Source organism: Monosiga brevicollis, genomic scaffold (assembly GCF_000002865.3).
Source record: "Monosiga brevicollis MX1 MONBRscaffold_14 genomic scaffold, whole genome shotgun sequence".
Taxonomy (NCBI): Eukaryota; class Choanoflagellata; order Craspedida; family Salpingoecidae; genus Monosiga; species Monosiga brevicollis.
The window spans coordinates 223,759-247,601 of record NW_001865051.1 but is presented as its reverse complement, the minus strand read 5'-3'; the positions used below and the strand labels follow the sequence as shown (position 1 = coordinate 247,601).

Below are 23,843 nucleotides of genomic sequence, written 5' to 3'. Positions count from 1 at the left end.
GGCGGGCGAGCGAAAGGGGGCAGATGCAAGCGTGGCGACACAGCTCGAGCCAAGCGCGCAACTCTTCAAAACATCGACACCAAGGCACACCCGCAAAGGTACGGCACCCCATCAAACAACACAGCAGCATCCAGTCATGGTCGATACAACAACCATGCCTCTGCCTACCTCGATTTGCTGGCGGGGACAACAAGGACGGTGACGGATCACCCCTTTAAAAAAATCACGCGCGCGAGTTGTGTGGCTCTTCCTGCTGCTGGAAGCGGGTGTCGCTCAACTTGTGGTCGTCCACAAGAAAATAGAGCGAGAGACACTGAGTGTGTGTGTGTGAGAGGGAGAGAGAGAAAGCTCTTTTGTGTGTGTGTGTGTGTGTGTGTAAGTGTGTGTACTCTCTCTTTACCTCTCTTTACTACTCTCTTTCTTTACTCTCTCTCTCTCTTTCGCTCTTTCTGGGGCCCGCCAGGCTGCCGTTGTGAATAAAAGAATTGGCAATGGCCAAGAACAACCAAGAAGGTTTGGCCCGTGGTACTGGCAGTCAGCGCAGGTACGGCGCAAGCCCCCGCGCCCCCCCTGCCCTACGGTAGCGCCGGATCCAGGCAGGCACTTTGGGAGGACGAGTTTGTTGTTGTAGCCATATGTGTCCAGTGGGCGCGCGCTGACATTGCGCTGAACTGGACTTGACCTTGATCCAGAAGGGTTGATCTGCTACCATCTGTCATGCCCTGCGGGAATGGTGAGTGTGCATGTTCAAGCGCTACAACACTTTTTTGTTCTCGAGCGTGACGGGTGTTACACATGTTCAAAATGTCAGACGCTTTGGGCCGAATATCTGGTCGAAACGGGTGTTCTGGCCAGTTTGTCGGCGTGACTCTTGGTAATCTCCTGCTTGCGAGCGATCAGACATTCCCTATTACCCCCACGTGATTTTCTGCCGCAAAACAATACAGACCCCGTCTCGCGTGAAGGGCCCTCACTTTTCTCACCCCAGACTTCACCACCGCCAAGATGGTGAGTCGTCGTCGGTCCCCGGACCGCCCTGGACTGACCTGACCTTGACGGCTCGCCGCCCGTTGTACCCCGCTGCCCTTGCCTTCGTGGCTGCCTTGGCCTCGGTCGGGGGCTGTTGCCACAACGGCCCGGGCATGAGGCAAGGGGGTGGGGGCCAATTGGCGCATGCTGCGCGTTTTGAATGGATCAATACAACACATGGATGGCTGGCTGGCTGGCGCTTGATACTCGACCAGACATGCTGGATAGCTAGGAAGGGAGCTGCTGCGGCTCGCCATGCGCTGCTACACCAGCCCTTGAGACTGATTGGAGAGGCACTTGCCTTGGCTGGAGCCTGCGAGTGACCCCCGACTCAACTCATCGTGTAGCAGCGCTTGGGGTCGCGAGGGGACTGCCAGGTGGACAGCTCGATGCGACCATCGTGGAAGATGTTCCGGGGCGACATGCTCGCCATCCCCCCTGCAGTACTTTGAATGAAGGAAGGGCAGATGTGTTCAGCTTCAAAGTCCATGTATCTCCGTCTCTTTCTCTTTTCTAGCCAGCCAGCCAGCCAGCTATCTCGTGCCTGTCCTTGATTTATTGTGATCAAAAGATCTACCACCGCTGATTGGTATCGATGCGCCCCACCCTCATGCTGACACCCGGTGCTTTCTTTGGTTGTGTGCGCTTCCTCTAGGCCACCACGCCGTCTGTTCAGGTTTTTGGTCGCAAGAAGACCGCTACGGCTGTCGCCTACTGCAAGAAGGGTGTTGGTCTTCTCAAGGTCAACGGTAGCCCCCTCAACCTCTACCAGCCCGCTACTCTCCGCGAGAAGGTGTGTCGGGTCTTTTCAACGCGCTGGCTTGGTCCCTCGCAGACCTTGACTTTTGCCATGCCTTGTATCTTGAGGTGGCCGTCCTCATCTTGCTTCTGACTTTCGTTATCTTGCTGTTGCCAGATTGAGGAGCCTGTCAACCTCCTCGGCAAGGAGCGCTTCGACGAGGTCGACATCCGCGTCCGCGTCAAGGGTGGTGGTCACGTTGCCCAGGTTTACGGTAAGACCGGTTCTTGATGGTCGACCATTGCTGATTTCATTGCTCGTCCCAATTCGAGCTATGGAAGTCTTTGACTCGCATCATTCTTCTGGCCTCATTTCCCGGTTGCTTCCATTTTTATTTTTATTTTTTTCCTTACACAGCCATCCGTCAGGCCATTGCCAAGGCTCTGGTGGCCTACTACCAAAAGTACGTCGACGAGGCCTCCAAGAAGGAGATCAAGGACATCCTCCTCCGCTACGACCGTACCCTCCTTGTTGCTGATCCCCGCCGCATGGAGCCCAAGAAGTTCGGCGGTCCCGGTGCCCGTGCTCGCTACCAGAAGTCTTACCGATAAAGCTCCGCGCCTTTATTGGTGCGGGGAGGGAGTGGCATCTGTTGCATGCCTGTCGTTCTGGTCATGCTGGCGTGCGGTTAATACAATGGATACCTCTCTTTTTTATGAACCTTTTATTAGTTTTCTGTTTTGTCACTCCTCTCTTTGCGCGTCTTCTCCCTCCATCGACACGATCATCATGCACGCAGTAATCCTGACGGCCGGCAAACCACACACACACACACACACACACACACACACACACACACACCAGTGGTAAACTAAAGCCTCTATTGCTTGGCCATCATGACGACCCATGGTCTCACTGTGTCTCATTACAAAGACATGAGCGCCTTGTCAACAAACATGACATCAGGAAGAGAAGCTGATGACTTGGGCCTAGAACGACCATCGAATGGAACATGTCTGCCATGGCGTCCTCTATGATAGGTCCTTGGCATGGCAATCGTCGCACACACGAACAGGCGCTTTGAAGGCCGGCAGCTTGGCCTTGCGAGACGAGCATTTATCACAATAGACCCCTCCGCAGTTTCTATTCACGCCCGGTGCGATGCAACACACAAGGCGTCATGCTGCTGCAAATGCCACAGCTTGGGCCAAACGAAAACAGCGTTGTGCCCTTTCACACTCACCGACAGTGATGGCGTCGCAAGCTGAGAGAAAAGTTGCGTGAACACGATTTGCATGTCTTGACCTCGGCATCTGGGGTCCATTCCCTACGGTGAACATGCGCGTGCCGCCCAGAATGAAGGATTCATATCATTCAACCGTCACCACTCCTAACAAGAGCCCTACCACCGACCTACCGCCCCTGTGCCTCGGCAATCTGCATGCGCAATGCCTGGTTTTCCTCGGCCAGCGCAGCAAGGCCCTGTTGCTGATCTTGAAACTGCTTGCGCATCTTGCCCATATTAACCTTGGCCTGCGCGAGCTCTTTGTCCGCAGCATGTACTCGACTTGCCAGCTGATCGCGCTCTCCATTCAAGCTGACCACTATACGCAATACCCCAAGTGAGCTACCATATGCTGACCAAGCCACGACACCTCGGCGGCGCCGCAGAGATTCAAGAGACTCCCAGTTTCCCACTTGTCCACACACACACACACACACACACACACACACACACACACACACACACACACACACACACACAAGGGAAGAAATAAAAAACCGGGGGTCATGCCATTATCCTAGTCTCCTGATGCACGCTTTACAGGATACGCACCTGAAGACTTGACGGTCACAAGTTGCGCCTCGAGCTCACGCAGTTGAGTTGCGAGACCCTTGTTTTCCAACTCGGCATCATGGAGCTGACCACTCAGCTGCACGATACTTTGTTGACTAGTTGCGCGCTCCGTTTCGCTGTGCGTTCGCACCTCCTGAAGCTCGCGCTCAAATTCGGCGCGCTCAGTGGCCAGGGATGCATTGAGTGATTGCATCCGAGCAGCCTCCGCTTTGGCTTGCTCGGCCTCGCGCTCCCACTTCTGCGTTTGGCCGCGCTGTTGCTCAAACTTCTCACGAACCTCTTCCAGTTGCTTCTGCAGCCCCAGCTTCTGTGAAACGAAAACTGATTTGGATTCCTCCAGTACGGTCTGTGCCTCTTGAAGCTCTTCAGCCAATCGTGCTTGCTCTGCCTGTAGCACAGCACGCTCTTGCTCCAACTCCTCCACCTTGCCTTGCAGCTGAGTTTGACTGGACGTGCAAGCCTCCAAGGCTGCTGCGTGTTGATCAGCAATTGTGCTTTGCTCCACTTGCATCGCCTCCATCGTCGACCGCGCTTCGTCACGCTCCGTCTCGAGCTTGCTGACCTGCGATTGGAGTTCCTGTTGCACTGAGCTCAGCTCTGCCTCAAGTTCACTGACGCGATGCTTTGCGTCACTGGCGGCGACTTGAGCGGTTGCCACCTGCTCCTGCACCTCGGCCAATTGCGCTTGAACCTCCATCAGCTGCGCTTCACGGGCTGATAGGGCCGTGGCTTGCTCGGTCAGCTCTTCGACCTGGTGCGCACACTTTTTGTTCAGCTTCTGCAGACTGTGTTCGTACTCCTTGCACGTTTCACAAGGCATGGCCAACATCTCTTGGGCTTGTGCCATTTGCCGAAGCAGGTTGGCGGTTGTCTATCAACGCCCGCACATCACACAATGCATCAGCCCCCTCCGAGCGGTCGGTAGCCCCTTCCACGCGTATTACAGGCGCTCACAACTGCGGGCTCCGAGGGCATCAAACCTACCTTTTCCTGTTGAAGCAGGCGACCTTCCAGCTGCTCTGTCAACTCTGAGCGCTCTTCCAATCGCGAACGAAACACCTGAAAATCATAAACCCCGCCCAGCATGGATAAGATGTCCCCGGCTCACAATCCGCCCGCCTGGCAACGTTGTACGGTGGACACCACCTTCGCCTTGAAAAGCGCCTCAAGCGGGCTCACTGAGATATTCTCACACACCTTGTTCTCTTCCTCGAGGGCGTCAATCCGCGTCATCTGCAGTTTAACCTTGTCGTGTGCATTCTCCAACTGTCCCCGAGACTCGTCCCGCGCAGCCTCGGCTGCCTTGGTGGCCTCTGCTAGACGCGCTTGCTCTGCAACCTGCTCAGCATGCGTGGACTCTAGTTGTGTCACCTGAGCTTGCAAGGCATCACATGTTGCAGTTGCCTTTTGTAGCTCCAGTCGTTGTGCTTCAATCTGTGCTTCCAGCTGCTGTCGAGCCAATCTAGCGGCAGATTCTTCATTCTGAAGCTGTGAGGTGGCAGTACTTGCTTGATCGCGGGTGCGTTGCAGCTCGGCTTGCAAGGCATCGCGCGCCGCCACAGCATCTCCCAACGCCAAAGCCTGCTCATTCATCTCAGTCTGCAGAGTCTCGAGCTGATGCGTTGTGGCTTGGTGGGCATCGGTGACCCGTGCCATGTCACGCTCCAAGTTTGCAATGCAAGTGGTCTGTGCCTCATGTGCAGTCTCCAACTCTGCATGCGCCTGTTGTTGTTCGTGAGCCGCATTGCGTAGACTCCGAATCTCGTCCTCCAACTGTGCTGCTCGATCCTTGTATTGTTGCAGGGCTGTATCAAGCACAGATCCCTTGGCCGTCACCTTTTCAATCTCTTCATCCGTGCCCTCCGGCTCGACTTGGTCGGCATTGTCTGCAGCGTTGGCGGGCGCGGCATCCTCGACAGCCGCTTGCTTCTCGGCCTCGAGATGTTGTTGCAGGATCTGTTCTTTCTCCGCGACGAGCTGTGAGATGCGATCTTCTAGCATGTGGGCCTGCACACGCGCGTCAGCCAGCTCTTGCGCTCTGTGGCGCTCTGTGGTTGTCGCCTGGACCAGCGCCTGCGCTTGAGTATCGTTGGTTACCCTGAGCTCAGCCAATTCGGTTTGCAGTAACGCCAAGGTCTGGTCGCGTGCTTGTTGCTCCCGCCGTGCCAAGTCCAGCTCAGCCTGAAGTCGCGATGCGGTAGCTTGTTGCTCAGTGCTGCGTGCTTGGAGCGCCGTGTACTCGCGCTCTGCTTGCTCGGCCGCGGCCTGCCGCGCTGACTGTGCCTCTTGCAGTTCGCGTTGCGCTGATGCCAAGAGCCGCTCCAGCTCTTGAACTCGTTCTGCAACCTGGTCGTCGGTGGCCGGAGCCACAGGGTCGCTTGTCGACGATGCCATGTTGGCGCCATCCGATGTTGTATTTTCAGCCACTTCAACCTCGGGTGCACTCTCGGACTCGGTAGACTCTGCGACCGGGTTGGTTGCCGACAATGTTTGCGCTTGAACTTGACGCGACATAAAGTCAAGAGCCGTCTGCAACGAGGTTTTTTCCATAATGGAACTGCTCAAGTCCGTCTGGGCTCATGCCACAAAGCACAAAGTGATAGCCATGGCAAAGGTGAGCATGCATGTGTTGAGATGCAGTCGACGCGATAAGGAGCAGATTGGGTTGCCGAGCCGGCGACGTTTTACGCACCTCTGCCTCCTCCAAGCGCGTGCGCAATTGAGTGTTCTCCCGACGCAGGGCACGCACCTCCTGATAGAGCACACAGCAAAGATGTGCATGAGAAGAGCCATATCATATGGGTGGTTTTGCGCCTGCACAGATCGGCGCCAAGGCTGTGCGTGAGTAAACACATCATCAAAAATGGAGCATGTCCACAACCTTGTGCACGTCGTTGTCCTTGACTGTCTGTTGCAGTTGCTGTAATTCCTCCTATTACAGCGAGAATGGTACCGTGAGCTGCTGCGTGTGGCAGCGTCGACCTGGTGCGAATTAAACGTGCTACCTGAGTCTTTTCCAGCGCTGACTCAAGCTGACGATTGTGGTAGCGCTCTTCCTGATGCTTGACCCGCCATTCCTCAACCTCTTGCTCCAACATAACCACTTGTCGCGCCGCACGCTCTTTGCTCCTACGCAAGTGGGACGCACAATCCAGCGCACGGCAGATGCAGATGCAGACGGCAAAGCCACAGGGACAAGCACAAAGAAATAGGATGAGATCTGGTAAAAGGTGGCTATATGGTGTAAGAGCCGGGCACGTACGAAGCACCAAATGAGGGCGTGGAGGGGGTCGCAGTGACGCTCGCGGGCGAGTCGGGATATGAGTCCAGCTCTGCGGCCGGCGGGCCTTCTTGCTCGCTCAGATCGACGAGTAAGGATGATGGCGCGTGGCTCGAGGATGTTTTGCCGGCACGTGAAGCAGCAGGGATCGGATGTTCACTTTGCCCCTCAGTGACAGTGGATGCGTGACTCTGACCCACGTCGGTGTCGGTGGACTGGGCATCATCGTCACTGTGACTTGAGGTGTGGGCTTCCAGATAGTGGGTTTGCAAATCCTCGAGTCGACCAAATTGCTGGCCTGTGCAGATGGTGCACTTGAACGTCGGCTTCTCATCAGCCTCGCTTGCCTAAGAGGCAAAAAGGAAGCCATGGTGCAGATGGTTGCCCTTCGTCGTGAGCGGCAGGCAAAGCGCGCGAGGAACCGCTACCATTCGGCGGGAGGCGTTTACTACCTTGGCCGTGGCCGCATCCAGCTTGCGGCGAAACCAGCTCATGGCGACAGGATCAAGCGTGAAGTGACGCCGCACCAAAACCAAGTCTTGCTTCTCAATGCGACGTTGGCGCGCCAAGCCCTACTCATGCACCCATCCTACAGCACCCTATATATGCTAAAGCCGCCCGTGCCCGTGCCACCTTGAGTTGAGACAGGCATTCCTTTCGCAAAAGCCAGCCCCGATCGCCCATCACTCAGCCAGTCTCCGCACCCAGTGCACATTCAACCCACCTACAACTACAAGTCGAAGATGCCACGTGCTGCTCCAATCCCCACACACCGCCTCCCGGCCACCAGAAGCCGCCCACACTCTCTACTAGATCAACCTCCAGGTGGGGCGGGCTTCAGCTCAGCTCAGCTCACAACCACAAAACAACAACAACAAACACACACCAAAAAAAAATATGAGAGAGAGAGAAAGAGAGAGAGAAGAAGAAGAAGAAGAAAGTAAATACAGCACTTACGGAAGTGTGTTATTATCACACTTTTTTCATTTTGACGCCCGCTAATTATAGAACTCTCTCTCTCTCTCTCTCTCTCTCTCTCTCTCTCTCTCTCTCTCTCTCTCTCTCTCTCTCTCTCTCTCTCAGTTTACAGCAAGACGCTTGCTTTGCTTTGGCAGGATGGCACAATGCGTGACACTGGCGACATGCTCGCTGAATCAGTGGGCACTCGACTTTCAGGGCAACTATGAGCGGATTTTGGAGAGTGAGTCTACCTTTGGGCAGGAGTTGACTTGCTTTGAGCGGTTTGGGAAGGCTCGTGCCCGATCATGCACGCTCATCACTTGCGACTGCGCCAGGCATTCGACAAGCCAAAGCGCAGGGCGCGGCGCTGCGCATGGGCCCAGAGCTGGAAGTGAGGTCTGTATCTCGCCTCTGCACCCTCCTGCTTTTTGTCCTCTTTGGTTCAAGAGCCATCCGCTTGGCTGTGCCCGTTGGGGTCACGCGTCGTGCTCACTCGCGCTGTTATGTAACAGCGGCTATGGCTGCAATGATCACTTTTTTGAGCCTGACACCTACACACACTCGCTAGAGGTGCGCGCAAATGAGCATTGACGACTAGGGGACTGGCTGCCTGGGACCCCGTGCCTGTTTGACCCTGACGACATTTCCCACTCCATGTGCCTAGGTGCTGGCGCGGCTGATCGAACACCCCGATACCTCGGACATCCTCGTGGACGTGGGAATGTATGTCCACAGCGCACCTGAGGGCAGCCGAAGCGCGCCAGGAACGGTTGAGAAAGGGCAGGCGGCTCGAACCTGTACTTTGCTAGCAGCGCACGACTGACGAGCCACATGTCCAACTTATGATCCGGCCCGATGCGGGTGTCCTCTTCCTGCCACACCCAAATAGGCCCATCATGCACAAGAGCGTGCGCTTCAATTGCCGTGTCTATTTTTACAACAAGTCGGTATCGCTTTGTCGGGACTTGGTCCGGCACGACGTGCCGCGCACCGACTTGACCTGACCTCTATTGGGTTGGACACCCACAGACAAATCCTATTGATCCGCCCAAAGCTCTTCAATGCCATGAACGGCAACTACCGAGAGTCGCGTTGGTTTACGCCCTGGCACAAGCTGCGGTTTGTCGATTCGCTGTATCCTTTCGCACGACGTCGATGCTGCTGGCGCAGATTGACATCGGCACGGCACGTCTTTTCCAATAGCTACATTGAGGATTTTTACCTCCCGAAGAGCATTAGCGACCTCACGGGCCAGGTGTGATCTCTTTTTTTTTAAAAAAAACTCAGACACCCCATGCAAGCAACTAGATGCTCTGTCGCCACTGCTCGTTGTCATGTGCACCCCGGCTGATGACGCTGTGACCTGACTTCCTATGGCATGATTCCAGCGTGTGGTGCCAATTGGTGATGGCGTTGTGGCCACCCGTGACACGTGCATTGCGCCCGAGACCTGCGAAGAGCTGTTTACGCCCGACGCCCCGCACATCCACATGGGCTTGGACGGCGTGGAGATTTTTACCAACGGCAGCGGCTCCCACCATGCTCTGCGCAAATTGCATCGCCGCGTTGACCTTATCCGCTCCGCCACCAGCAAGGTATGAACGCTGCCATCCGTGAGCGAGCTTCATGACAACTGACCTCACAGCCAAGTGTAAACCGCAATGATGCACTGTTGTTGGGATCGTCTCTAGGTGGGCGGCATCTATCTCTATGCAAATCACCAGGTGGGTGGGCCGAGCTGTGAGAGCTTGAAACTGTACTGTCTTCGTTAAATCCTCGCACCGTCTTTCCCCGCACGTGAATCAGCAGTGGCTTAGCTCCGCTTCTCGCAATCTTTTTAGGGCAACGATGGTGAGCGCGTGTATTACGACGGTGGCGCTTTCATTGCAGTCAACGGACACGTGGTGGCCCAGGTACAGTCCGCTCACCTTTTTTTTTTCCCGCTGCGTGTATCATTCAAACACACTATTTGAGCAAGGAAATGCTGAACGCACATGCTGGGGCTGGCAGGGAAGTCAATTTTCACTCAGCGATGTGGAAGTGGTCGTTGCTACGGTGGATCTGGATGATGTCCGCAGCTTCCGCGGTGCGCTTCTAAGCTTGGCCCATCAAGTACGTTCATGGCGAATTATCCTAGCTAGCCATCTTGATTCAAGCGGCGCAGTTACACGGCGCCGCACTCATCCGTTGCTGCACACGTGCTGAAACATGTCCAAAGGCAGTACAAAGTGCCCATTACCCACGCGTCAACTTGGACAAGGCCATTGTCGGCCCTGCTTATCTTCAAAACCGGTTTGCCCCGCTTGCTCGGAGCCGAAACTCCCATGATGCCTCCTTCTCTATTGGCCGCGCCAGCATGAGACAGTTGGTGCTTGTGTTCACAAACGCTTTTGGCATGCTGGTGGGCCTAGTCGTCCTGCTGAGCCTCAGGAGATGCGATTTGTGTCAGCAGCTGAGGAAATTGCCCTTGGCCCAGCCTGTTGGTTATGGGACTACCTGCGCCGCAGTGGCCTTGTGCGTTGCCGTGCCCACATTGGGCCCAGCCTGTTGATTGGCCTTGCTGCGTACCACAATTGGGATGCCATTGCCCCTATCCTCACGCTTCATTTGTTGCAGGGAGGATTTTTCTTACCCCTTTCAGGCGGCATCGACTCGTCCGCCACAGCCAGCATTGTGTGTTCCATGTGCCACCTGGTCGTCGAGGCTGTGCACCGGCAAAACGGCCAGGTTCTGAGCGATGTGCGGCGCATCGTGGGCGATGCCGACTACGTCCCCACAGATCCCAGCGAACTTGCCGGTGCGTGCCTGGTTGGGCCCGTCGTTGCACAGCGATATGCGTCTTCAGACCGACCCCCCTTCCCCCCCTCAAAGTGCCATGCTTTGCTTGCCTGCCACACGCCGCGCAGGCCGTATCTTCACCACCGCCTACATGGGCTCCAGCAACTCCTCAGCGGCCACGCGCGAGCGCGCAGCCAACCTCGCCAAGCAGGTTTGTGCAAAAAGATGACTAGACCGTCAAGAAACCGTGCCCAGAATTGATGCTGACCTCAATGCCTGTGCTGAATCCATGACCCAGATTGGCGCCTACCATCTGAACGTGGACATTGACAGCGCGGTATCTGCCATCGTGGGCATTTTTGAAGTTGTGACTGGCCGTCGCCCACGCTTTCGGGTTTGTTTTCGACCGCCACCTGGCGCCACCGCCATGCTTGAACACACAAATCCTTGCGGCTTCTGCACAGTTCTTGGTTGGTGAGATTGTTTTCTGATCCATGGCGTGTGTGCAGGTGCATGGTGGCTCAAATAGCGAGAATCTGGCTCTGCAAAACATCCAGGCACGCCTACGCATGGTGTTGGCTTATCTATTTGCCGCACTCACGCCGTGGGTACGCGGACTGCCGGGCTCCTTGCTCGTTTTGGGCTCGGCCAACGTCGACGAAGCGTATGTGCCGTTCTTGCCTGCTACTGTGCCACATCACGTTTCCCTGGCGGCGCGACGCCGTATGCATGCCAATGGTATCTGATCAGGCCGTGCGCTACCACGTGGGTGGGTGCTTGCGGATAGGTTGCGCGGCTACCTGACCAAATATGACTGTTCCTCAGCCGACATCAACCCGATTGGTGGCATCAGCAAGGGTGACCTGCGCATGTTCATCAACTATGCCAAGGAAAAGTTTCACCTTCCCGCGCTGGATGAGTACGCGACCCCTATTCTTCCTCAAGTCGTCGAGCTCGCACCCGATAGCTTGCTTGCGCTCACGATTGATTTTTCCCCCTTTCCCCCTTCCCCACCCTCACAGAATTTCCTCAGCACCCCCCACGGCTGAGCTCGAGCCGATCACGGAGGATTATACGCAAACGGACGAGCAGGACATGGGAATGACCTACGAAGAGCTTGGGGTCTACGGTCGGCTGCGCAAAATCGCCATGGTCGGTGCCGAGGGCCTTTCTGCTGTGCCTGTGCCACTAATCCTCTGGTTTACGTTAGCTTACTAGCTTGCGCCCGCTCACCATGACCCTGCACTGCTGTTTCGCCTAACAGTGTGGACCCGTGTCCATGTTTCGCAAGCTTGCGGATCAGTGGCACCACAAGCTACCACTTGAGGAGGTATGTCACTTTTCGCACACCTTGTGACACCAATTGCCAAGCTACGCTGGGTCAAGGGCCAGACTCGAATTTGCTGCTTGACGTTTGACCCTGACTATTCCTGCTTTGGCTGCTTGCAGATTGCGAGCAAAGTCAAATTTTTCTTCCGCATGTATTCCATCAACCGTCACAAACTGACTGTCTTGACGCCGTCTTACCATGCCGGTTTGATTGCACTCGTCGAATGCATGATGTTACACGAGGAGGAGGGCAAGCGTTGGTTTTGCTCTTGCTGAACCAGTCGAGCCTGATGCCGGACATCATGTGCGTGTCTTGCAGAGTCATACAGCCCGGATGACAACCGCTTTGACCTGCGCCCATTTCTGTACAATACCCGCTGGACTTGGCAATTTCGTCGCATGGATGAGGAGGTCAGCATTGTTGCTGTGCAGTGCAGCCAAAGATCTGCACATCTCCGTGGCTCACCACCCCATTCTCGTGCCCATGTAGCTCGTGGCCCTCGTCAATCAAAACAGCGACACTTCTGGGCCTGCAAAGTAGCGTGCTCACCACGAACTCCTGCTTCCCGCCAATCAATGTGGCGATGACACGCTTCTGAAATTGACTTTAGCGGTGCCCACTTCCCTGCACGGCGGCACACACTGCCACAACTTGCCCTGTGCTCAAAAAGACAAAACCAGAGCAGCAAAAAAAATTAAACATGTCGCGACAGCTGCAGGATTCGAACCTACGCGGGGAGACCCCATTTGATTTCGAGTCAAACGCCTTAACCACTCGGCCAAGCTGTCATGTTGGACGCCATTCCAACGAAAAATACTATATATAAATGAAATCTCTTTATTTTGGTCTTTATCGAGCACCGCGTAAAGTTGTCGAAACAGCCAAGTCCATAATTTTTTTTTATTTTTTTTTGGAGCAGCGTGATGATGGGGCTCGTGGAACGATGGTCGCCGGTGGTGGTGGTGGTGGTGGTGGTGGCTGCGTTGGCCGCGGCAACTGCCGATGCACTGGACACCACGACGACGTTGCCCACTACCGTCACCACGACGGCTCCCATGACGACAACGCCGGCCGGTCCAGACTACAGTCAGTTGACCACAATTGTTGATCAGGCCATCGCGAACCATTCCTTCCCGGGTAAGCTGCAACCGGCCCTGCATCAACACCAGCTACGCCGTGTTTCCCCGCCTGGCTGGCAAGCAACGAGTCAAGGTACAGCGTGCTCACGCTAATGATGACTGCACGCGCATGTTTTGCATGAGCTAGGTGCCGTGGTCGCTGTGGCCAATCGCTCCGGCATCTTGTATAGTGCGGCACGCGGCTCGTATACATACGGCATGCCCACGCCGATCGGCGCTGACAATCCCAACGTCACGCTTCACACGCTTTTCGATCTGGCCAGCTTGACCAAGGTTCTGGCCACAACGACTTGCGTCATGCAGCTTTTTCAAGCTGGTTATGTCCAGCTCCAGCAGCGTGTGGCCGATAGCAGCCTGCTAGGCCCGGCCTTTGCCGCTCACGGCAAGGGTAACATTACCATCGAGAACCTGCTCCTCCACAATGCAGGGTGAGCCACTTTCGCTCTGCATCCGCTGCTCTCACTTCCCACGCCTTTTCTTTCCCCCTCATGCAGTTCAAGTTGCAATTCAGTTGTATGCGCATTGCTCAACCCACCGCACATTTCCACCCCTCGTCGCACAGCTACCCCCCGGACCCGGACCCAAACTACTGGGAACCTGAATCCGGTTGTGCTGCCACCTTTGAGCGCCCTGTGCCAGAAGTTTTTGATTGCCGCCCAGCCCTCTATGACCGCTTGCTCAACCAAACCTTGGCCACCCCACCCGGCCAAACCTATGTCTACTCGGGTTTGTGCTGCTGCTGACGCACTCATCAAGCCGTGCACAATCAAGCCGAAGGACCTGACCCCAGAATTTGTCTGCGCGCATCTTGCACCTTAGATCTCAGCATGATCACAATGATGTACATCGTCGGCACCGTCGTGCGCACGCATAAGCTCGTGAATCAGAATGACCTGAACTCGGTAAGAAAAGTGTCGCAGTCGCATGCATCGCCCGGTTCCCCTCATCCACTCTTTGCTCAACGCCGATCACAGGATTGTATGCGCATGAGTGATGCCCACAACGGCACCGCTCAAAGCCAATGCTACTATGAGGCAAGTTTGGGCCCTCTGCTGTACTCACTTCTTGAGTCCTCAATTCCGAGCGTCTGTCGTGCAGCATCGGCGCCAAACCTGCCCCTAAATCAATCCAAAAATCATGCACCCGTCTTACCACACACCTGGATAGGCATACTTTCGCACGCATGTGGCAGATCGCTTGGGTCTTTCAACCACCCAGTTCCTTCCACCAAGCGAACAGTACGCGCCACCAGGGTGCTTGCCTTTCTGTAGCTTTGGCTGACCTTGCGGCGCCATGAACTTTGGTTCACCCATTGCTTTCTTGTCTCTTCGTCGCCATTGTTGTCCAGGTGGTCCAACGCCATGCCGACTTGGAACGACACAGATGCAGACAGTCCCCCGGGTGACAAAGGCTATCGTTATCGCGTCATGCAAGGCCAGGTGTGGCGAGCAATGACCTCTGGCTCAGCTCGTGTGAGTAGGAGCTGTATTCAACAATCCGCCCCGCTGCATGATGGGTAACCAATAGGTTTCCGATCAAAATGCCTATGCTCTGGGCGGCATCTCAGGCCATGCTGGCTTGTTTTCTACGGTATGCACGCCCATGTGGTCACCACAGCACTGAATTTGAGCAGCCAATATCATCTCCTTGCGCCCACACCAAGCTCAGCTTGGAGCTGACAGTTTGCGATCAACCTCAACGTGCATGTCGGCTGGATATCACCATCAATCGAATCAACCGATGCTAGGTTTCGGACATTGTGCGCCTCGTTTCCGCCATCTTGTTTGCGCCCGCTCACGATAACTGGATCAATGCTACGACCGTGACCCGCTTTACCACGGTGCGAACTCTGGACTGATTGGTTCTTTATTCTCATTTTCATCCGTTTTGAATGGCTGCTCATCCGGTACTGTCGCGCGATCTTTTAGGTTGTCAACGTCAACCAGAGCAGTCGGGCCCTTGGGTGGGACACAAACAGTTATACGGCCAACGAGTATCGTGGCTGCTCGACACTGTCCGGCCGGACCTTCACCCACACCGGTGTGTTACTTCTCTACCGCGTCTACGGCTTGTTGTACCGTGCACCGCTGTTATGGCAATGCAGATGACAACTCCACACTAGAAGTCAACTGCCATGCTTTGAGCTCACCCTAGCCTTTGCGTGCCACAGGTTACACGGGGACCGAGGTTTGCGCCGATCCTGACCGGCAGCTTCTGACCGTGTCACTGACCAACCGGGTTTACCCCCGCGCCGATGATGCATCAGAGGACCTCATTCACAAATTTCGGCAGAGCTTCAACGCCGGCGTTGCCGCCCTTTTTCCTCTACCCTGATTCATCCACCCTGATTTATGTCCCCTGGCGCAAGCCATGTTGGTAATTGAGTTGCCACATCTTGTCTTTCTTCTGCCACGTGTGTTCAGCAGCACGTCCATTCGTCCACAAAAGAAGTCGATAACAGGCCAGCATGACCCTTGTATCTTCCGATCTTCAAATCCTTCTTTTGGATGGGCAAAACATTGGCGGCTGAACATGCCCAAAAAAGTCGCATGTTTGAATCGTCTCCGGAAAAAAAAAAAAAAAAAATCGAAGGAACCCAGTGACTTCCAATTCAATTGTTGTGGCATCCTACAAGCTCACGTCGGGTAGTGTCTTGTGGCGTTTTTCCTTGACTTTCGATCTGTTGTCTTTTCATCCTTTCAAGTGGAGAGAGTTTGGGTTACAAGCTCATGATGGTGGATGAGGATGATATGGAGGCGATTGAGGATGCAAGCATTCCGGCCGACCTTGTCGCAGAGGCAGATCTCAAAAAAAAAAAAACGAACGCGGATGCAGCACAGGAAAATCAAAATCATCTGACATTAACTTAAAGTCATGTAGTTTATATGCTAATTTTCTTCTATCGCTAGTATTCCTTGACAGCTTGGCCGAGTGGTTAAGGCGTGAGACTTGAAATCTCATGGGCTCTGCCCGCGTAGGTTCGAACCCTGCAGCTGTCGCTCTGTGTAATTTTTTGTGTTTTTTTTGTGTTTTTTCCTTGTGACATGCAAGTGTTATTAGACATCTTAGATGGCAGTTGCATCTCACATCTCAATTTGGTTTCGAACGTATGAGCCCAATGACGCGAGGGCCGATGCACACAAGCGCGCGCACACATACACACACACGCACAACAATGATTGAGCGCTGGATGGGGCCAGCACCCAGTGCACGAGGCGCAAGCAGCAAGCACAACACCAAGACACGTGAAAACGTGATTCACAGAAAACGACAAACTAATGGAAAAAAGCCTAGTCAGGGACCAACATGCGCTGGCCCGGAGGGTACAACGTCACAACGAAACGAGGAACAGAGTGCCGGACGACCACAAGGGAAATAGGCCTGACCCGGCAAGCGAGCCGCGGGCAGAATCACAGACCCAGTACGGACGCCAAAAGGGCCATGCGCACGCTGACACCATACTCCATCTGACGGAAGTAGGCTGCACGCGGGTCCGTATCCACATCCGGGCTGATCTCGTTGACGCGGGGCAGGGGGTGCATCACAATCATACGCTTCTTGGCGTTGATCAACGTCTCTGGTGTCACCACCAGCTCATTCTTGACCCGCTCATACTCGGCCTCGTCCTCAAAGCGCTCCTTCTGCACGCGCGTCACGTACAGGACGTCAATGTCGGCAACAATCTCCTCAATTGAAGCGTGCGTGTGTTGAGTAATGCCAGAGGCCTTGACAAACTCAACCACGTCGTCCGGCATGGCAAGGCTGGGCGGGCTGATGTAGTGGAGCGTCACGTTGTAGCGGCTCAAGAGACGGGCCAGAGAATGGACGGTACGACCATTCTTGAGATCGCCCACCATGGCGATGTGGAGGCCATTGACAGTACCCAGCTCCTCACGGATGGTGAAGACATCGAGCAGGGCTTGCGTGGGGTGCTCGCCCACACCATCGCCGGCATTGATCAGGGGTCGACGCAAGAGTTCTGCGAAGCCCATGAGAGAAGAGTGAGGCGCACATCCGAAGCCGACACACGGGCAGGGTCAGAGCAGGTAGCGCACAATGAGTCGAGTCTACGTACCAGATGCCTCGCGCATGGCGCCCTTGGCTGGATGACGCAGCACGATGACATCCGTGTAGCACTCCATGGTGCGCACAGTGTCACTCAGCGACTCGCCCTTTGACACCGACGTTGACTTCATCTACAAAAAGGAACGAAACTCAAGGTCAAAAGTGCGCTCCTCGCGAATAGCCGTCAACAGGAAACGAAAGCCCTTCTCCCACACCCCCTTCCCATCCAATCACACGTTCTTTTGCGATAGGTCATGCTAACATCGCTCAGAGTGATGACGGTACCACCCAGACGCTGCATGGCCGAGGCAAAGGAGCACATGGTGCGCGTTGAAGGCTCATAGAAGATGTTGGCCATAACTTTGCCGTCCAACAACTTGCTGGCGCCCTTGGTGGAGTGAAACTCGTGAGCGCGGTTGAAGAGGGCGTGCAGCTCGCGCTTGCCAAACTGCTCAACACTCAAAATGTTACGGCCCTTGAGAATGCTGGGTGGTGCCAGGGCATCGATGCGGGCAACCTACGAAAACAGAGCCACAACCACAACAACGATCGAAAAGCACATCAGGCACGCGAATACACCAACTGAGAGCCTCAAAGAGCACAGCAAGGAAGCGCTCATACCCCACGACTAGGGTGTCGCAGCCAGACGTTCAAACAGCTACTCACCGGCAGGGCTGGCTCGGGTACAGCGACAACAGCAGCCCGCTCGAGCGAGCTCGAGCTCTTGCCACGAGACAGAGGGGCGGCTGCCTTGTGCAAGCGGGTGGGCGAGGAGGTCGCGGCGCGCGCAGGGGGCTGCGCCAACACCAGCGGCTCGACGGCAGAGGTGGGTGGGGTAGCAAATTGCTCGGTGACTTGGCGCGAGCGAGGAGGGACGATCTGGCGGACCTCCATGACCTCGCCCTGGGGTTTGTCAGTGACAAGTCGGCCATCGATGCTCACAACATGATCACGCAGAATGCAGCGTGAGACGCGGCCGTGGCTCTTGGTGCCAGTGAAGGGGTTGGACACGCCCTCGGGCGCATTCCACAGGTCATCCGCGACCACCTCGACCTGGCAGCTCACTTGTTCCAGGATGGCAAAGGCCGCGTTGACGTTGTCACCGAGCTTCTTGGCCAGCTGCTCAATGGTGAGGCGGCCGTCGTGCACGGCACCAAGCAATAGGGGCAGCGTTGAGCCCATGGTATCCAGGCGCAGGCCATTGGTTACAACGCCGTGGCCAGCCGTGAAAAAGTCCACCTCATCCAAGAGCGACCAGAGACCCTCGCGATCAGAGTCTTGCTGCGTCCAGGGGATGGTCTGGTTGGTTGTCGGGAACAGGTTCAAGACAGACGCTGAGCAGAGGACATCCACACCCTGGTTGCGAACCATGGCAATGAGCTCGAGGTCGGCCGGCGTGGACACTTCCACAACGATCACGCGCACGTGGAACTGCGACGCCAGCAGAAGGGTCGAGGAAAGGGCATGGCCTGAGGCGCGGAGCACCAGGGGGCGGCCGGCCTGCAGCATGGCGACGGTAGCCGCCACGGCCGCCGGGGTCAGCTGCGAGTCTGCGCCTTCCAAGTCCAGGTAGTACCCCAGGGGCAAGTTACCCAGTGCCTCAATGATGGTGCGGTCGCCAGCGGGCATGAGAAAGCCGACATCACAAGCTGCCACGGCCGAGGCACGCGTCACAAAGTCGAGATATTCGGCCCCGTTTGTAAGGGTATGCTTGGGCGGAAGGGCAAGGCAAATACCCGTAAAGCCCGAGGCGGCGGCAGAAGCCGTGAGCGTCTTGACCTCCGCGATTGTTGCCTCCTTGGCCCGCACAAAGGCATCGGTAACGTTGTGCAAGAGCTCAAAGGTCAGGGAGCTTTGGCAGTCAACGAGCGAGCAGCTTGGGTTCAAGTTTTCAGAGCCGAGGGCGGCGATGAACAGCTTGGCGCACTTGATGTTGGTGATGAGGGGCACCTTCGACTCGACAGCCATGCGACGAGCCAAGGAACCAGAGGTCATGTACGAGGCTGGACGACGGTACTTGTTGCGCATGGGCAAGTTGATGACCATATCGTAGTGGCCATCAAGCAGGTTGTCCTTGATCGACTCAATGTCCTCCGTGTCAGCCAACCAGTCGACGGGCTTGATCTCGACACCGTGGCTCAAGTAAAAGTCAGCCGTGCCCATGGAGCCAAACAGCTTGAACCCGAGCTGTTGCAGGCGGCGTGTCGAATCCAAAAACTCAAGCTTGCCGTCGTAACCACCGATGGAAAGAAGAACGTTGCCCTGAGGGCGAGGCAGACGGAAGCTGGTCGAGATCATGGCCTTCAGGTACGCTTCCTCACGAGTCTTGCCAAAGCAAGCCACCTCGCCGGTGGAAATCATGTCCACACCCAGTGTGGGATCGGCGCCTGCCAGGCGGTTGAAGGAAAACTGAGGCACCTTGACGCCGACGCGATCGGGCTTGACTTGAGGTGGAACTTCCGGGTCGAGGCCAAGCATCACGCGAGTGGCGATGGCAATCATGTCCACGTTGGCCGTCTTGGACACAAAGGGGAATGAGCGTGAAGCGCGCACGTTGGTCTCGATGACCTTCAAGTTGTCGTCCTGACGTAGGCAAGGCACGAGGAAACACAAAATGAGCCCTCGCGCCAAAACAGGGATGAAGCCACTAAATTAACAGATTGAATTAACGAAGCAAGTGGATGCTGCCTTGTACGCACCTTGGCGATGAATTGAATGTTGAACGGTCCAGTGATGTGCAAAGCCTTGGCAATCTTGCCAGCAATGGCCAGACAACCGTTCATGGTCTTTTGCGTCAGGTCAACGGGCGGGTGCACGATGGTGGCATCTCCCGAATGCACGCCTAGATCACCAGATCAGAGAAAGAAGCGAGGGTGAGAGGCGAGCCTATCAAGTGGACGTGCTTTCAACCACTAGAGATTTCTTGACTCGCATATTTAAAAAAAAAAACGCACCAGCATTCTCAACGTGCTCTGAAATGCACGAGGCCACCAGTTCACCATTCGAAGCAACGGCATCGACTTCGATTTCCTTCGCGTCAAGAATAAACTTGGACAGGACGACGGGGTAGTCACGCGAGACGACCACGGCAGTGCGGAAGTCGTTCTCCAAATCGTGTGCGCTATGCGCGACACGCATGGCGGTGCCAGACAGAATGTAAGACGGCCGCATCAGACAGGGATAGCTGACCTGCACAAATTTAAACCCGGGGCGGATTCATGAGCCATCGATCGTTAGCAAGCCAACAGGAAAATATCCATCGCGATGAAGAGGGAGGCCTAAAAGCTTGTGGGGCGGTGCTCGCGAACAGCGGCATGACGTACCTTCTCTGCAAATGCCTTGGCCGACTCGACTGAGGTGAGTTCCTTCCACTCGGGTTGATCGACGCCGATCGAATCACACATACGGCTGAACTTGTATCGGTTCTCGGCATTATCAATCATGTCGGGGGTGGTGCCCAGGACCTTGGCATTGGCGCGCTGCAGCGCATTGGCAATGTTGTTGGGGATCTGACCACCCATGGAAAGGACGATGCCCCGGGCTGTTTCCAGCTCATAAATGTCCATGACCGTCTCAAAGGTCAACTGGTCAAAGTAAAGACGATCGCACTCGTCGTAGTCGGTGGACACGGTCTCCGGGTTGTAATTGACCATGATCGTCTTGAAGCCTAGGCGACGGAGTTCACGCACGCAGCCGACGGCGCAGTAGTCAAACTCGACGCTGCTGCCAATGCGGTACACGCCCGAGCCCAGAACCATGACGTAGTCGCCTTCGAATTCCACGTCGTTTGCCGTGCCGTTGTACGTGAGGTAGAGATAGTTGGTGTAAGCCGGGTACTCGGCCGACACGGTATCGATCTGCTTGACGACAGGCAAAATGTTCAGGGTCTGGCGTCGCGTGCGCACGCCGACTTCGTTGCCATTGACGATGGCGCCAATGTGGGCATCAGAGAAGCCCAGTTGCTTGGCCTCGCGCAGGATAGGGGCCGGTACGGAATGCATGTCGTACTGCTTCAGCAAGTCGCCATGCATGACGATGCGCTGCAGGCGGTACAAGAACCACTTGTCAATCTTGGTCAGGTCATAGAGCCTAAGAAAAAGCATGGCAGACAGCACGAGGTGGTTGGGGTGAGAAAGATGGGATGAGCCCAGGCGAGGTCAAGAGGCGGAAGGTGGGAGAATCGCAACATACTGATCAACAGTGTAGCCGCGTTTGAGGGCCGTGGCCAGCATAAACGGGCGTTGCTCGCTGCCATGGACCAGCTCCTCCTGATTAATTTCCACCTTGCCGGCCTCAAAGCCCATGAATCCAAGATCCACCATCCGCAAAGCTAAAAAGGAAAACAACAACAGCGATCCCACGAATGAATTTTTGGTCAGGAAAGATCTCAACTTAAAAGCTAATAGTGGCAGCAAGGTAGGCTTACCTTTTTGGAAGGCCTCCTCAAAAATGCGGCCGATGGCCATGACCTCGCCGACGCTCTTCATGGAAGTGCCCAGGCGCTTGTCAACGGTAGGGAACTTGCTGAGATCCCAACGCGGAATCTGTGAAAAAAAAAAGAAGAAGAAGAATTACCGATAAGAGGCCGCGGGTCGCAAGTGACTCTGACGCTTGGCATCGACAGCCGCAACCAAAAGCAGCAAAAAAAATTTTTGAGCTCACCTTGACAACGCAATAGTCGAGCGAGGGCTCAAAGCAAGCGGTGGTCTTGCGGGTCACCGAGTTACGCAGCTTGGGCAAGGTGTGGCCGAGCGCGAGCTTGGCCGCCACGTACGCCAGGGGATAGCCGGTGGCCTTGGAGGCAAGGGCACTGGACCGCGAGAGGCGCGCGTTGACCTCGACAATGTAGTACTCACGCGAGAATGGGTTGAGCGCGTACTGAATGTTACATTCGCCCACAATGCCGATGTGTCGGACCACTTTAACCGCGGTAGTGCGGAGCATGTTGTACTCGTCGTTTGAAAGCGTTTGCGAGGGCGCAATGACGATGCTCTCACCCGTGTGGATACCGAGAGGGTCAAAGTTCTCCATGTTACAGACCGTGATCGTGTTGTCCTCACAGTCGCGAACAACTTCGTACTCAATTTCCTTCCAGCCGTGCAAAGAGCGCTCAAGCATGACTTGCGTGGTGTTGTTCAAGGCAACACGGGCTTTCTCGCGGAGATCATCGACGTTGTCGACGACACCCGAGCCAAGGCCACCAAGTGCAAAGGAGGAGCGCATCATCACGGGGTAACCAATCTTCTCGGCTGCAGCCACCACCTCATCGACTGTGGTGCAGGCAATATTGGGACAGCACTTCTCGTCAATCTGGGACAGCTTCTGGCTGAAGATCTCGCGGTCTTCCGTGTCCACAATGGCCTGGACCGGCGTGCCCAGAACGCGCACGCTGTACTTTTCAAAAATGCCCTTCTCGTAGAGCTCAACACCGCAGTTGAGCGCTGTTTGTCCACCTGTGTAGCGGGGTCAGCAGAGACAGTGCACCACGTCAGACAGATGTTCAACGCCCATCCCTGGTGTGGGCCGGCCTGGGCTATGATAAAATCCTCCCTCCAACCTTATTGAAGCATGGCTGTATCACGTACCAAAAGCCAGGAGAAGACCGTCGGGGCGCTCGTAGGCGATGACTTGCTCGACGTATTCCGGGGTGACGGGCAAGAAGTACACCTTGTCTGCGAGACCCTTCATGGTCTGCACGGTGGCGATATTGGGGTTGATCAAAACGGTCTGCACACCCTCTTCCTTGAGAGCCTTGATGGCTTGAGAGCCAGAGTAGTCGAATTCGCCGGCTTGGCCGATGGTAAGGCCGCCCGAGCCGAGAACCACCACCTTGGTGGGCAAAGTGGCGGGTGGTGGCGAGGGTTTGCCGTCTGTACAGTGCCGCGAGTTGCGCGCAAACGTGAGTGAGTCTGGCGGGCGGAAGAGAGACCGTTGGCCTTGTGATAAGCGGATAACTCACAAGACTTTTCAATGAGAAAGTCGGCAATGGTCTGAGGCAGAGGTTGGGCACGGGCCGCCTTGTCGCGGCACTGCATAAGGAAGACATCAAAGAGCAGCTCCAAGTCCTCGGGCCCGGCTGTGGCTTCGGGGTGGAACTGCACGCTAAAAAACGGCAGCGACTCGTGCGCAATGCCCTCGTTGGTTGAGTCGTTCTCGTTGGTGAAGATTGGCACCCAACCCGCAGGTAGGGCTGATGCGTCGGTGGCAAATCCTAAGGGGAGCGCGATTGGTAAGGAATGCAAAAATGTCAGGGTGTCGCCAGACTGTTTTTGGTGAAATTTATGTTTGGACGACGGTGTCGCACACCGCGCGACAGGGCACTAGAATGTTTGAGATCGGGTCAAGTGTGAGCAAGCGAGAAAGATGAGCGCGAACCGTGATTTTGAGAGGTGATGTAGCAGCGGCCAGACTGGTTGTTGCTGCAAGGCTGGTTGTGACCGCGGTTGCCAAAGGTCAGCTTGTAGGTCTTGGCGCCGATGGCGATGGAGAGCAGCTGGTGGCCAAGGCAAATGCCAAAAACGGGCTTGATGGCATCGCCTTCGTTCTGCAGCACCTTTTGAAGTGACTTGATGGTGGAGTCGCACATCTGCACATGACAACAAGGAATCGAGGATGTGTAAGACGGCAGGAAAAAGGGACCAGCATGGGGCAGAAGAAGAAGCGTG

At 55.6% G+C, this 23,843-nt stretch overlaps 2 protein-coding genes across 2 annotated transcripts; one reads left to right on the top strand and one right to left on the bottom strand.

The window, feature by feature from the left end:
* The first annotated feature begins 984 nt into the window (after nucleotides 1-984).
* MONBRDRAFT_32874 (uncharacterized protein) lies at nucleotides 985-15,941 on the top strand. The gene is made up of 5 exons (XM_001746873.1): nucleotides 985-1,008; nucleotides 1,685-1,822; nucleotides 1,946-2,042; nucleotides 2,186-2,485; nucleotides 15,924-15,941. The coding sequence occupies exons 1-4, from the start codon at nucleotides 1,006-1,008 to the stop codon at nucleotides 2,377-2,379; spliced, it is 432 nt and encodes a 143-aa protein (XP_001746925.1). The 5' UTR covers nucleotides 985-1,005; the 3' UTR covers nucleotides 2,380-2,485; nucleotides 15,924-15,941.
* Nucleotides 15,942-16,191: 250 nt separating this feature from the next.
* MONBRDRAFT_37518 (uncharacterized protein) lies at nucleotides 16,192-23,764 on the bottom strand (the record flags this gene model as incomplete). The annotated part of the gene is made up of 15 exons (XM_001746752.1): nucleotides 16,192-17,092; nucleotides 17,189-17,309; nucleotides 17,441-17,695; nucleotides 17,800-18,024; nucleotides 18,067-18,728; nucleotides 18,771-19,761; nucleotides 19,878-20,020; nucleotides 20,133-20,367; nucleotides 20,502-21,267; nucleotides 21,370-21,508; nucleotides 21,605-21,722; nucleotides 21,841-22,631; nucleotides 22,764-23,048; nucleotides 23,138-23,389; nucleotides 23,554-23,764. 15 exons carry the CDS (start codon nucleotides 23,762-23,764, stop codon nucleotides 16,524-16,526), a joined length of 5,763 nt encoding a protein of 1,920 aa, XP_001746804.1. The 3' UTR covers nucleotides 16,192-16,523.
* Nucleotides 23,765-23,843: the final 79 nt, after the last annotated feature.